The following is a 15000-nucleotide window of genomic DNA, read 5'->3' as shown; positions in this document are numbered from 1 at the left end:
ACCACAGGTCACCCCTGCCTCCGACGTACGTTACAGTCACCATAATCACAATCATCACATCACCACAATCACTACCACCACCATGTCACCATAATCACAATCATCACCACATCACCACAATGACTACCACCACCATGTCACCATAATCACTACCACTGAATTGTAAAATGATTTAAGCTTCTGTGCTTAAAAATTATTTTAAAAAATCCTAATTGCCATTTTTGTTGATAAAGCCATTCTTGAAATGAAATAATAGGCACAGAGATGAGTTTGAGACAGAGGATACAAAATAAACAAACACAGAAAAAGACAGAGAGATTCAAACAGAGCACACCAGACCAGACTCTAAACAGAGACCATATGCACTCTGTGAGTGACAATTATGACAATCATATAAATTTCATTTGAGCGACAATTATGACAATCATATTAATTTCCTTTGGTACATGTATGTTTTTTGTCGGATTCAGGTTTGATTAGGTAATGACTGCAGTAATCTTGTGCAGTACTATTTATCCTTCATACTTTTAACACCATATCCATTTTCCTTAACAAATCTTCTTATTTTACAAAGTATTATTATTGTGACTTTATACAGGCTACTTAACTTGAGATAGAACGTCAGGGATGGAGATTGAGAGAGAGAGAGAGAGAGAGAGAGAGAGAGAGAGAGAGACAAAGAGAGAGAAAGAAAAAGTGTGAGGGGAGTCTTACCTTCTTTGTCGTGCTTCTTTTCTATCTGCTGAACCAAGACTCTATGAAAGATACAACAAAACATTTTTAGAAAAATAATTTCGTGTGTGTGTAATGCGCATTGTACAAAACTGCAGTGATGTTCAGTCTCCCTGGAACTACAGCCACTACACTGTAGTGTATATTACACACTACAGCCACAACATTACAGCCACTACACTGTAGTATATATTACACACTACAGCCACAACACTACAGCCACTACACTGCAGTGTATATTACACACTACAGCCACTACACTGTAGTGTATATTACACACTACAACCACAACACTGCAGTGTATATTACACACTACAGCCACAACATTACAGCCACTACACTGTAGTATATATTACACACTACAGCCACAACACTACAGCCACTACACTGTAGTGTATATTACACACTACAGCCACTACACTGTAGTGTATATTACACACTACAGCCACTACACTACAGCCACTACACTGTAGTATATATTACACACTACAGCCACAACATTACAGCCACTACACTGTAGTGTATATTACACACTACAGCAACAACACTACAGCCACTACACTGTAGTGTATATTACACACTACAGCCACAACACTACAGCCACTACACTGCAGTGTATATTACACACTACAGCCACAACACTACAGCCACTACACTGCAGTGTATATTACACACTACAGCCACAACACTACAGCCACTACACTGCAGTGTATATTACACACTACAGCCACAACATTACAGCCACTACACTGTAGTATATATTACACACTACAGCCACAACACTACAGCCACTACACTGCAGTGTATATTACACACTACAGCCACTACACTGTAGTGTATATTACACACTACAACCACAACACTGCAGTGTATATTACACACTACAGCCACAACATTACAGCCACTACACTGTAGTATATATTACACACTACAGCCACAACACTACAGCCACTACACTGTAGTGTATATTACACACTACAGCCACTACACTGTAGTGTATATTACACACTACAGCCACTACACTGCAGTGTATATTACACACTACAGCCACAACATTACAGCCACTACACTGTAGTATATATTACACACTACAGCCACAACACTACAGCCACTACACTGTAGTGTATATTACACACTACAGCCACTACACTGTAGTGTATATTACACACTACAGCCACTACACTATAGTGTATATTACACACTACAACCACAACACTGCAGCCACAACACTGTAGTGTATATTACACACTACAGCAACAACAATATAGCCACTACACTGTAGTGTATATTACACACTACAGCCACAACACTACAACCACTACACTGTAGTGTATATTACACACTACAGCAACAACACTACAGCCACTACACTGCAGTGTATATTACACACTACAGCCACAACACTACAGCCACTACACTACACTGTAGTGTATATTACACACTACAGCCACTACACTGTAGTGTATATTACACACTACAACCACAACACTGCAGCCACAACACTGTAGTGTATATTACACACTACAGCAACAACAATATAGCCACTACACTGTAGTGTATATTACACACTACAGCCACAACACTACAACCACTACACTGTAGTGTATATTACACACTACAGCAACAACACTACAACCACTACACTGTAGTGTATATTACACACTACAGCCACAACACTACAGCCACTACACTGTAGTGTATATTACACACTACAGCCACAACAGTACAGCCACTACACTGCAGTGTATATTACACACTACAGCCACTACACTGTAGTGTATATTACACACTATAGCCACTACACTACAGTGTATATTACACACTACATTCACTACACTGTAGTGTATATTACACACTACACTAGTCTCTAATACACTCTACAGCCACTACACTGTAGTGTATAATATACACTACACCCACTACACTGTAGTCTCTATTACACACTACAAGTGTATATTACACACTACACTAGTCTCTATTACACACTACAACCAGTACACTGTATATTCAACTCCACAGCCAGTACACTGTATTCTATATTATACTCCACAGCCAGTACACTGTATTCTATATTATACTCCACAGCCAGTACACTGTAGTCTATATTATACTCCACAGCCAGTACACTGTAGTCTATATTATACTCCACAGCCAGTACACTGTAGTCTATATTATACTCCACAGCCAGTACACTGTAGGCTATATTATACTCTACAGCCAGTACACTGTAGTCTATATTATACTCCACAGCCAGTACACTGTAGTCTATATTATACTCCACAGCCAGTACACTGTAGTCTATATTATACTCTACAGCCAGTACACTGTAGTCTATATTATACTCCACAGCCAGTACACTGTAGTCTATATTATACTCTACAGCCAGTGGAGCATAATATTACCAAACAACAGAAAGAGCAAGAGAAGGAGGGCAGCCAGTGTGTGACATTTAGAACGGTGGCGACTTAGAGCATTTCATCAGGTAACTTAACAGCTGGAGAGAGGAAGATCCCCACAGACTGACTGACCTTTACTGTGTGTGTGTGTGTGTGTGTGTGTGTGTGTGTGTGTGTGTGTGTGTGTGTGTGTGTGTGTGTGTGTGAGGGAATATTTGCATATCACTGTATTAACTGTGTATAAATAGTGTAAACACACTACATGGAATTCTTCATCATGTATTACAAAATTTGTACAACTGAAATTGAAAGCAACTGAGCAAGCATCAGCAGAGTCTACAATAGAGTTTAAATTCTGAGAGTCTACAATAGAGTTTAAATTCTGAGAGTCTACAATAGAATTTACAATCTCAGAGTCTACAATAGGGTTTACATTCTCAGAGTCTACAATAGAGTTTACATTCTCAGAGTCTACAATAGAGTTTACAATCTCAGAGTCTACAATAGAGTTTACATTCTCAGAGTCTAAAATAGTTTACATTCTCAGGGTCTACAATAGTGTTTACATTCTCAGTCTACAATAGGGTGTACATTCTCAGAGTCTACAATAGGGTTTACATTCTCAGTCTACAATAGTTTGCATTCTCAGTATACAAGATTTACATGCCAAGTCTACAATTGGGTTTACATTATCAGAGTCTACAATACGGTTTAGGCTACATTCTCAATGTACAATGGTTTACATTCTCAGAGTCTACAATAGGGTTTACATTCTCAGAGTCTACAATAGGGTTTACATTCTCAGAGTCTACAATACGGTTTAGGCTACATTCTCAATGTACAATGGTTTACATTCTCAGAGTCTACAATAGGGTTTACATTCTCAGTCTACAATAGGGTTTACATTGTCAGAGTCTACAATAGGTTTTACATTCTCAGTCTACAATAGTTTGCATTCTCAGTATACAAGATTTACATGCTCAGTCTACAATTGGGTTTACATTCTCAGTCTACAATAGGGTTTAGGCTACATTCTCAGTGTACAATGGTTTACATTATCAGAGTCTACAATATGGTTTACATTCTCATTGCATAATAAAATATTTCTATTTTCCTACATAAACCCAATACATCAGTAAAAAATGCACCAATGTGTGATGCATCATCATATTGACTCTGTTCAAAATAGCTTACTACACACTACAGTCAGTATACACTGCATTCTGCAGGCTGGTCCCTATAGTAGTAAACAATATAGTATCCAATTTGTGACCAACACAAACCATACTATGAGATCATGTCCACTCAGGAATGATTTGACACCACCACTGCATGATGTGACGCAGTACACCATGAAGGTCGCTCTGGCGGTTACTTCATAACATCATTATAACCCTAAACTCAAAATAAGCGATACATATAAATAAATATTTAAATATACACTATCTTATAATGCACATCAATGACGTTTTTAAAAACCTGAATTGAATCAGAGTTTGACATCAGGAAATTATTCCACACTTGGTCTATAAACTGCAAAAGCTTGGTCCGCCTTTGATAATAGATTAGTATGGGGGGCAGATAATAACCCCAGCTCTGAAGACCTTAGAGTTCTCACAGTATGATGAGGACATATGAGTGCAATTATGTATGCTGGAGCCTCGTTATGGACAGCCTGATAAGTAATCATTACAATTTAAAAATCAATTCTATAGTTTATAGGTAACCAGTTTAGAGAAGTCAATACTTGTGTGATTTGTCCCCATGCTTTGTGTTAGTGAGAAGATGGGCAGGTGCATTTTGAACAAGCGGTAGACGAACCACCTCTCACTGGTTCAGACAAGCAAATAAAGCATCACAGTAATCCAAATGGGTGGAGCCAAAATGAATATTTATTCAATGTCAAAAAGGGGAAATTTCGACATTTACTAACATTTCTGAGCTGAAAAAAACAGGTTTGCACCCTCTTGGTGTGTAACAAGAAACTAAGGTAGGAGTCAAAGGTCACACAGAGATATGGATTTGCCTTTAAACCAACACAATCTAAAGCTGACTGCACCTTTTTGCACATTTCCTCAGAGCCACAATTAGGAGACTCAAGCCTTGCACAAACTAAATCCTCCAGAGAAATTGGTTCAAATTGATTCAAAAGAACCATATCACAGAGGGAAGAGAGACCAGTGAACCATATCAGAGAGACCAGTGAACCATTTCAGAGAGACCAGTGAACCATATCACAGAGGAAATAGAGACCAGTGAACCATATCAGAGAGACCAGTGAACCATATCACACAGGGAAGAGAGACCAGTGAACCATTTCAGGGAGACCAGTGAACCATATCACAGAGAGAAGAAAGACCAGTGAACCATATCAGAGAGACCAGTGAACAACAGAACAGAACAACAACACTCTGTTACACACACACACACACACACACACACACACACACACACACACACAGACACACAGAATAACAACACTCTCTGTTACACACACAGCGACAAAGACACGCAGAATAACAACACTCTGTTATCCACTCTGGATGTAAATTGCATTACTGTAGCTTAGAGAGTTTCATCACTTCTCTCCACACTGTAAAACACTCCCCCATTAAACACTCCTGCATTAAACACTACCCCAATAAACACACCCCCAGAAAGGGCTAATGAGGTTAATCCTTTCTCCAGATCAATGTGAAACACAGCTAACAAGCTATTATTCCAAGTTCATAGCACTGGATAACTAACTGCAACTTCACACACTAGCATGCACTAAAACAATTCCTAATTTAACACATACCCAGTAACTCTAACACACAATAAAAATACAGGCATACACTACACATACACTAAAATACATAATGATCATACCATATTACTAATGTAGACACAGTGATGTGTAGTCACACACAGACTCTTATTCTCACATTCTGATATACATGAACTAAAACAAACACAAAATAATCCACAAACCCACCTAAATAGATAAACAATAGCCGTGTACTGTAAAGAACACAAATGACACGCATCACCATAAAGAAGGATGATACTCTCACATCTACAGTAGTGCTACACAACACATCACAGCTGTGTAGCATTTTGCAGTGTAGTGTGGTGTTGTGTAGTGTAGTGTTGTGTAGTGTTGTGTAGTGTTGTGTGGTGTAGTGTGGTGTTGAGTAATGTTGAGTAGTGTTGAGTGGTGTTGTGTAGTGATGTGTAGTGTAGTGTTGTGTAATGTTGTGTGGTGTTGAGTAGTGTAGTATGGTGTAGTGTGGTGTTGAGTAATGTTGAGTGGTGTTGTGTTGTGTAGTGTTGTGTAGTGTTGAGTAGTGTTGAGTAGCGCTGTGTGGTGTTGTGTAGCGTTGTGTGAAGTCATTCTTTAACCAGCAAAGCCCACAGCTCAAATGCCACCAGACAGAACACTGGACTGACAGACTGCTGAACACTGACTCCTGAACACTGACTGCTGAACACTGACTGCTGAACACTGACTGCTGAACACTGAGTCATTGTAGAGCTGAAGGCTTAGGACATCAAAGCTCTTCTGAACATGCCAATTTCAACACTTGTGTGCATGAATACAGAAAGTTTTGCATGCGTATTGCATTTTACATGTGGAAGTTTGGGTTATATGTATGTAGACTGTGTGTCTACAGTGAACTGTTTAGTCTACATGTCTGTGAGTGTGTTTGTGTGAGTCTACAGTCTACAGTGTGTGTTTTGTCTGCAGTGTATTGAATATGTTTGTGTGTCTCTGTGTGTCTATAGTGTGTACGTGTCTCTATAGTGTGTACGTCTGTGTGTGTCTCTATAGTGTGTACATGTCTGTGTGTGTGTGTGTATATAGTGTATGCATGTATGCTTGGGCTTATTGTGTTTAATCTGTGCTGTCTGTGTGCTGTGCATTGTATTCTGTGTGCAGTGTATGTGTGTTGTGTAAATGTCTTGCATTCTGTATGTGTGTTTTGGGTATAGTGTGTGTATTTTGTGTCTGTGTGAGCATGTGTTTTGCTTGTGGTGTGTGTGTGTGTGTGTGTGTGTGTGTGTGTGTGTGTGTGTGTGTGTGTGTGTGTGTGTGTGTGTGTGTGGTTAGCACAACCTCTCAAATGCTGTGGTTTCTGTAGAGTAAGACTGGAATATTAGCCATAAATCTCAGTGACGGAGCCACCTCCAATCAGGGTAATGTAGCTGGAAGACATGCTGTCATCAAAATGCTGATGTCATCTACAGACAATCCCAGCCAGCTAACAGCAGAGTGTGTGTGTGTGTGTGTGTGTGTGTGTGTGTGTGTGTGTGTGTGTGTGTGTGTGTGTGTGTGTGTGTGTGTGTGTGTGTGTGTATACACATGACTCTGTAACATTACAGATTCATAGCATGTGGTAGACCAGTCTCTATATTCACATGAGTTTGTGGGTCTGTTTCACTGTGTGTGAGATCTACGTGTGTGTGTGTGTGTGTGTGTGTGTGTGTGTGTGTGTGTGTGTGTGTGTGTGTGTGTAGTGCCACGAATCACAACCTTACATGTGCTCTCAAGGCCTATTAATGGGACGGCACAACCAAAGATTCTATAGCAAACACAAATACGCACGCACACACACACACACACACACACACACACACACACACACACACACACAGCAACTATATCACTACACTTGTGAAGGCCTAATATACTTATTCACTATATTTATACACTATACAGGCCTACTATATTTATACGCTATACACTATACAGGCTTACACTGACACCCTACTCCTAAATCTGTCAGCACATCTTTTGAATGAAAAGTGAATGCATATAAAGTTATGAGGCCAATAAAAAGACATTAGAAACATTTTCGTATAGCCCTATGGTTAGGGTAAGGTTGGCGTTAGGGTAAGGTTGGGGTTAGGGTAAGGTTGGCGTTGGGGTAAGGTTGGGGTTGGGGTTAGGTGAGGGTGAGGGTAAGGTTGGGGTTAGGGTAAGGTTGGGGTTGGGGTAAGGTTGGGGTTAGGGTAAGGTTGGCGTTAGGGTAAGGTTGGCGTTAGGGTAAGGTTGGGGTTGGGGTAAGGTTGGGGTTAGGGTAAGGTTGGGGTTGGGGTTAGGTGGGGGTTAGGGTAAGGTTGGGGTTAGGGTAAGGTTGGGGTTAGGGTAAGGTTGGGGTTGGGGTAAGGTTGGGGTTAGGGTAAGGTTGGGGTTAGGGTAAGGTTGGCGTTAGGGTAAGGTTGGGGTTAGGGTAAGGTTGGCGTTGGGGTAAGGTTGGGGTTGGGGTAAGGTTGGGGTTAGGGTAAGGTTGGCGTTGGGGTAAGGTTGGGGTTAGGGTAAGGTTGGGGTTAGGGTAAGGTTGGCGTTAGGGTAAGGTTGGGGTTAGGGTAAGGTTGGGGTTAGGGTAAGGTTGGCGTTGGGGTAAGGTTGGGGTTAGGGTAAGGTTGGGGTTAGGGTAAGGTTGGGGTTAGGGTAAGGTTGGCGTTAGGGTAAGGTTGGCGTTAGGGTAAGGTTGGGGTTAGGGTAAGGTTGGCGTTAGGGTAAGGTTGGCGTTAGGGTAAGGTTGGGGTTAGGGTAAGGTTGGCGTTAGGGTAAGGTTGGCGTTAGGGTAAGGTTGGGGTTAGGGTAAGGTTGGGGTTGGGGTAAGGTTGGGGTTGGGGTAAGGTTGGGGTTAGGGTTAGGTGGGGGTGAGGACACACACGTAGGACAGCAGAGCAGTCGTGGGCTTGTCTTGCAGCTACAGAAGCTGTTCATCACTCTAGTGTGTGTGGAGAGAGAGTAGTGTGTGTGTGTGGAGGGAGAGTAGTGTGTGTGTGTGGAGGGAGAGTAGTGTGTGTGTGTGGAGGGAGAGTAGTGTGTGTGTGTGGAGGGAGAGTAGTGTGTGTGTGTGGAGGGAGAGTAGTGTGTGTGGAGACATATTCTCCAGCCAGTAGATTTAAATGTACACATAGCTAAAGGTACTAGCAGTTCATTTGGGTGCCACAGGCTCACAGCATACACACCAGGCTGAAGGGAGAGGTCTGTCTGCGCTCATACTTACATTTATTAGACCTACACGTGCCTCTCAACACAATCAGCTTCTCAACATTAACATTTACATTTAAGGGTGCACTGTAACCACGGTGAAGTGCAATATTTACATATGCAAGGACAGTACTGATGACTGTGAATCATAAAAATAATCCTGGAAATTATGGAAACAATTCATTAAATGAGATTAAATAAGCCTGATGAGCTCTGAGTGGGTTTATAGATCAGGTCTTGGAAGAAATCGGGTGTATGAGGTTTCATTCCACTAAACAGAAATACAGAGAGAAGATGTGGAGAGAAGAGGGAATATTCAACAGATGCATTTTATGAAAACCACTGAAAACAACACAATCATTAAATAATAATCAATGAAATTAAAATTCCTATCCTATTAGCTAACGCCCCCTCAGTCCCCTGATATTCCAATAAATAAGTCAGTAAACATGCCTCTTCAGTAACTGGGCTCTGTTTATTTGCAGAAGGGTCAATTACAGCATGTATCAGGCCCAACTCATAAGCACGGCCACATTTTAGATTTGATCATTTCTAAACGCATAGAGGTTAATAATACTGAAATTACTGATGTTGCAATCTCTGATCATTTTGGTGTATTTTTCAACATGTCATTATCTACTAGAACACTCAGTGAAAAGCGCACAATAACCAAGCGTTATCTCAGTGCTGGCAGTGCCGTGGCCTTCACAGACATGATACAGTCCCTCCCTCCTCTCTCAGAAAATGGGAATGAGTTAGTTGAAACATTCACACACAGAGTTAGGAACTGTATTGATGCTGTGGCACCAAAGGTAACTAAAATAATCTCTAGTAAAATTAAGATGCCCTGGAGAAACACTCCATCTATTGTAAAATTTAGGCAAGATTGTAGGCAGGCTGAGAGACGTTGGCGAAAGTCAAAACTGCAAGTACATTTTGATATTTATAAAACAACATTGCAGAATTACAACAGTGAAGTGAAATCAGCAAGGAAAAACTATTTCTCTACCTTAATCAATTCATCCAATAATAACTCAGCTGCCTTGTTCAGAAGCATAGATCAGCTAGTAAACCTCACCTCCTGTGTCTTCCCTGAGACTGTTTCAGTTGAAAAATGTGATGAGTTTGCAATATTTTTTAGGGACAAGATTACTATTATAAGGCAGAACATAGCAACAAGCACTAATAGACCATCAACCCTTACATCAGTTACTCAGCCTAACTTTAATATGTCTTATTTCCAAGAAGTTGACACTACTTGATGTGATTTCATCACTAAAATCCTCTACATGTGAACTGGACCCTTTACCAACATGCTTTTTCAAGCAGGTTCTGAGCTCATTAGTTAATGAAGTTCTAATGATTGTTATTCAGTCTCTGAAACTGGGAGAATTCCCTAATATTTTTAAAACTGCAATGGTTAAACCACTATTAAAGAACAGAAATCTTGATTCCACAATTCTCAATAATTATCAACCTATATCGAACCGTTCCTTTCTTAGCAAAATCACTGAAGAAGTTGTGTCAATCCAGTTTAAAGATTATGTCAAAGTAAATCAGATAAATTACACTTTTCAGTCTGGTTTCAGAGTTCTGCACAGCACTGAAACAGCACTAGGTAAGGTAGTAAATGACCTGAGATTGAATAAGGATGCAGGCAAACTCTCAGTCCTTTTTCTGCTAGATTTAAGCGCCACTTTTGACACTGTTGATCGTGAAATACTTCCTGATCGACTACAGAGCTGGGTAGGCCTTAGTGACTTATTCTTAGACTGGTTTAGATCGTATCTAACTGGGCGTGATTACTATCTTGCATTAGGTACCTCTTTCTCTAGATGTCAAAAAATAACTTGTGGCGTCCCCCAAGGATCAATTCTTGGGCCGTTACCGTTCAACCTATATATGCTTCCGTCACCACATATCATTAACAAACATGGTATTAATTATCATCAATATGCAGATGACACTCAACTTTATATTTCTCTAGAACCTAAAGTCCTAAAATCAATTTGCTCACTGTTTGACTGCATAGATGATATACAGACATGGATGTCTGACAATTTTCTGCAATTAAATAAAGAGAAGACAGAGGTTCTTGTTCTTGGTACCAGGGTGAGTCTGACTCAGCATCAGCTTGCAGATCCCTCACTCTCCCCACTATTCTCATGTCAGGAACTGGTGCATGTCTTTCCATGGCGACTCTGGAGCAGAGGGAAACTTCATGCTCAACTCCCTTGCCTTAGAGCCAGTGATGGCTAAGTTACCTTGAGAAAGTAATCCGATTACTTATTACTCCTTTTAAAAGTAACTTAGTTACGTTACATATTACTTGATTTTAAAAGTAACTACGTTAGATTACAAGTTACTTTAGTAGTTACATTCAGCAGCAAAATACATTTTTCCAATACTCACTTTATTGGAAGTGCATTTTTAACAGTAACAATGTATTGAAGCAGGTTCGGTAACCGAGGCAGAAACTGCTTAATCCAAAAATCCCGAGGAGGGAAACTTTATTGATAACGCAACCCTGGCGCGCGCAGGCTCCGCCCCCCCAGTGTCACTTAAAGGGCAAGACTCGCCGTGAGGAGTAGGAGTCGCTACAGTATCTCCTGACATTACGTTTGTGTAGCTGCGCTGTATTATTTGTAAATTTATTTGTAAACGTAATACAAGCGAACTGGGGTGGGTTTCCCGAAACGTTCGTAGCGCCAAGTACTTCGTAACCTCGTATGAAACGTACGAGGTTAAGAAGTACTTAGCGCTACGAATGTTTCGGGAAACCCACCCCAGTTCAGTCAGATAGCTTGTGAAACGAAATACCATTACAATTTCAAGCATTTTAAAGTAGGCGACGTTAGTCAAAATTCCAGCACTTTTCAAACGTGGAACACAAAGCAACATTAAAACTGGTCAGGTAAATGTTCCTTCCCCTGTTTTTGAGGGGTGTTTCTTTACACTACCACATATCGTTACGGGAGGACACTGCACAGAATGACTTGTAAAACGTGCTCGCACTCTCACAGGGTCGCGCGCAGCGTGCGGAGTCGAGCGCTACGGTCAGACACAAAAGTAGAACTGAGCCAAGAAGAAAGCAAAAATATATATTTTACTAGGGAAAATATAAATAGTAACGCACAGTTATTTGGATAAGTAACTTTAATCTGATTACTGGACTGGAAATAGTAGCGCGTTATATTACTCGTTACCGAAAAAAGTGGTAAGATTAGAGTAACGCGTTACTAAGTAACTGACATCACTGCTTAGAGCTACGAATTCCCTTATACCCTTATACCCAGCTATCTGCACTTGATGGGGCTCCCATCAGAAAGAGCTCAGTGAAAATGAGAACAGCACCAGTTAAGGTTTAAATAGGTGCACTACATGTTGAAGAGATCACAATTTTTATTGTGGACGCCTCCAAATTTGCAGTGGTTTCAGGTCTTCCTTGGAAGGACATATCCTGGAAGTGGTCATCATTCTGTCTGAAACACTGTGTTGTCCCCCACGATGCACTTAAGCCCGGAAGGAGCTTAAGTGACACATACATGCCAACTACTCACCATACGCTACTGGTGGGAGTCTGCTGGATCACCAATCACACAGCACCTGGTTTACTAATCACACAGCATCTGGATCACCAATCACACAGCACCTAGGTTACTAATCACACAGCACCTGGTTTACTAATCACCCAGCACCTGGATCACCAATCACCCAGCACCTGGTTTACTAATCACACTGCACCTGGTTTACTAATCACCCAGCTCCTGGTTTACTAATCACACTGCACCTGGATCACCAATCACACTGCACCTAGTTTACTAATCACAAATCACCTGGATCACCAATCACACAGCACCTGGATCACCAATCACACAGCACCTGGGAGCTGTGAAGGAGCTGGCAGGCATGTGGCAACAGTACTCCTGTCACACAGGAGTTGACTTTCAGCAGTCAGTCTGAGCATCTTTCCACACTGCTACCAAACCAGGACCTGCTTCCTTCCCCAGAACAAATCTCGTATGAACCTCATTCTCCTGGATGTACTTCACAACAAACCTGCACAAGCTCCCTGCTCATCACACCTGGTTAATACATTTTATATTTTACTGTCAGTCTCTCTCTCTCTCTCTCTCTCTCTCTCTCTCTCTCTCTCTCTCTCTCGCTCTGTCGAGGTATGTAATATATATATATATATATATATATATATATCACCCTCTCTCCTCTCCCCCCTCCATCTACCCCCTTCCTTGTCCCTCTTTCTCTGGCGCCACTGTGTGTTTTCTGGCTGTTTCTGATCACTGATTCACCCACTGAGGTTTGGCTTTGGCTTTCTCTCATACAGACAAAACTATGAATGACTGTGCCCCCCCACCCCCATTTCTGGCCCTGTTGCCACTATGTCTTCTGCACACTGGGGTGTGAGCCAAGCTGCTGTGTTGGTGTGGGCGTGTGGCTCTGAGTTTGCACCAAGTTATGCGTTTGTAAAATTAGTGACTCCACACAAAAATGCTGGCAGACGACACAGAGACCAAACTGCAGCTTCTACCCCAACTCTTCTACCCCAACCCCTCTACCCCAACCCTTCTACCCCAACACATCTACCCTAACCCCTCTACCCCAACCCCTCTACCCCAACCCCTCTACCCCAACCCCTCTACCCCAACCCTTCTACCCCAACCCTTCTACCTCAACCCCTCTACCCCAACCATTCTACCCTAACCATTCTACCCCAACCCCTCTACCCCAACCATTCTACCCTACCCATTCTACCCCAACCCCTCTACCCCAACCCCTCTACCCCAACCCTTCTACCCCAACCCCTCTACCCCAACCCTTCTACCCCAACCCCTCTACCCCAACCCTTCTACCCCAACCCTTCTACCCCAACCCCTCTACCCCAACCCTTCTACCCTAACCCCTCTACCCCAACCCTTCTACCCCAACCCCTCTACCCCAACCCTTCTACCCCAACCCCTCTACCCCAACCCTTCTACCCTAACCATTCTACCCCAACCCCTCTACCCCAACCCCTCTACCCCCAACCCCTCTACCCCAACCCTTCTACCCCAACCCTTCTACCCCAACCCCTCTACCCCAACCCCTCTACCCCAACCCTTCTACCCCAACCCCTCTACCCCTACCCTTCTACCCAAACCCTTCTACCCAAACCATTCTACCCCAACCCCTCTACCCCAACCCTTCTACCCTAACCATTCTACCATAACCCTTCTACCCCAACCCTTCTACCCCAACCCTTCTACCCTACCCATTCTACCATAACCATTCTACCATAACCATTCTACCATAACCCCTCTACCCTAACCCCTCTACCCCAACCCCTCTACTCTAACCCCTCTACCCCAACCCTTCTACCCCAACCCTTCTACCCTAACCCTTCTACCCTAACCCCTCTACCCTAACCCCTCTACCCTAACCCCTCTACCCCAACCCCTCTACCCTAACCCCTCTACTCTAACCCCTCTACCCTAACCCCTCTACCCTAACCCCAGCCTCCAGACTCTCTACAAAATCACGTTTACACTTCTGACTAGCACTAACAAATACAGATGTAACAGGCACAGATGTGAGTCAGAGAACTTCTAGCATGCAATTTAATACTAATGTACTCATTACTGAACATGGCTGCTTGTAATTAGATTTTCTACCATGTACAATATTTAATCTACCATGTGCAATAACCATAACTGTTTACAACTACATACATTGCATATATATTTATACTCTTTTATTTATTTCTCTTGTATACCTGTATCTTATATATGTGTATTTCTGCTGCTGTAACAATGCAAATTTTCCTGCTGAGGGATTAATAAAGGATTATCTTATCTTATCTTTAATTACTGAACCTGGCTGTAGCAG

At 42.0% G+C, this 15000-nt stretch overlaps 1 protein-coding gene across 4 annotated transcripts in view; it reads right to left on the bottom strand.

Moving 5' to 3' along the window:
* The window catches only part of ankfn1b (ankyrin repeat and fibronectin type III domain containing 1b), a 123063-nt gene that overhangs the window by 54032 nt on the left and 54031 nt on the right, over positions 1-15000 (bottom strand). For 3 of the 4 annotated variants that reach the window (XM_076986842.1, XM_076986840.1, XM_076986843.1), the window contains one exon: positions 715-755. In XM_076986842.1, coding sequence (XP_076842957.1) covers positions 715-755 — 41 coding nt within the window. Of the gene's footprint in view, positions 1-714; positions 756-7649; positions 7687-15000 lie in introns of those variants that run through there. The other variant, XM_076986844.1, reaches the window with a different exon arrangement.

Source organism: Brachyhypopomus gauderio, unplaced genomic scaffold, assembly GCF_052324685.1.
Source record: "Brachyhypopomus gauderio isolate BG-103 unplaced genomic scaffold, BGAUD_0.2 sc49, whole genome shotgun sequence".
NCBI lineage: Eukaryota > Metazoa > Chordata > Actinopteri > Gymnotiformes > Hypopomidae > Brachyhypopomus > Brachyhypopomus gauderio.
Note: the sequence above shows the minus strand (reverse complement) of the source record. Positions and strands in the feature narration are given on the sequence as shown.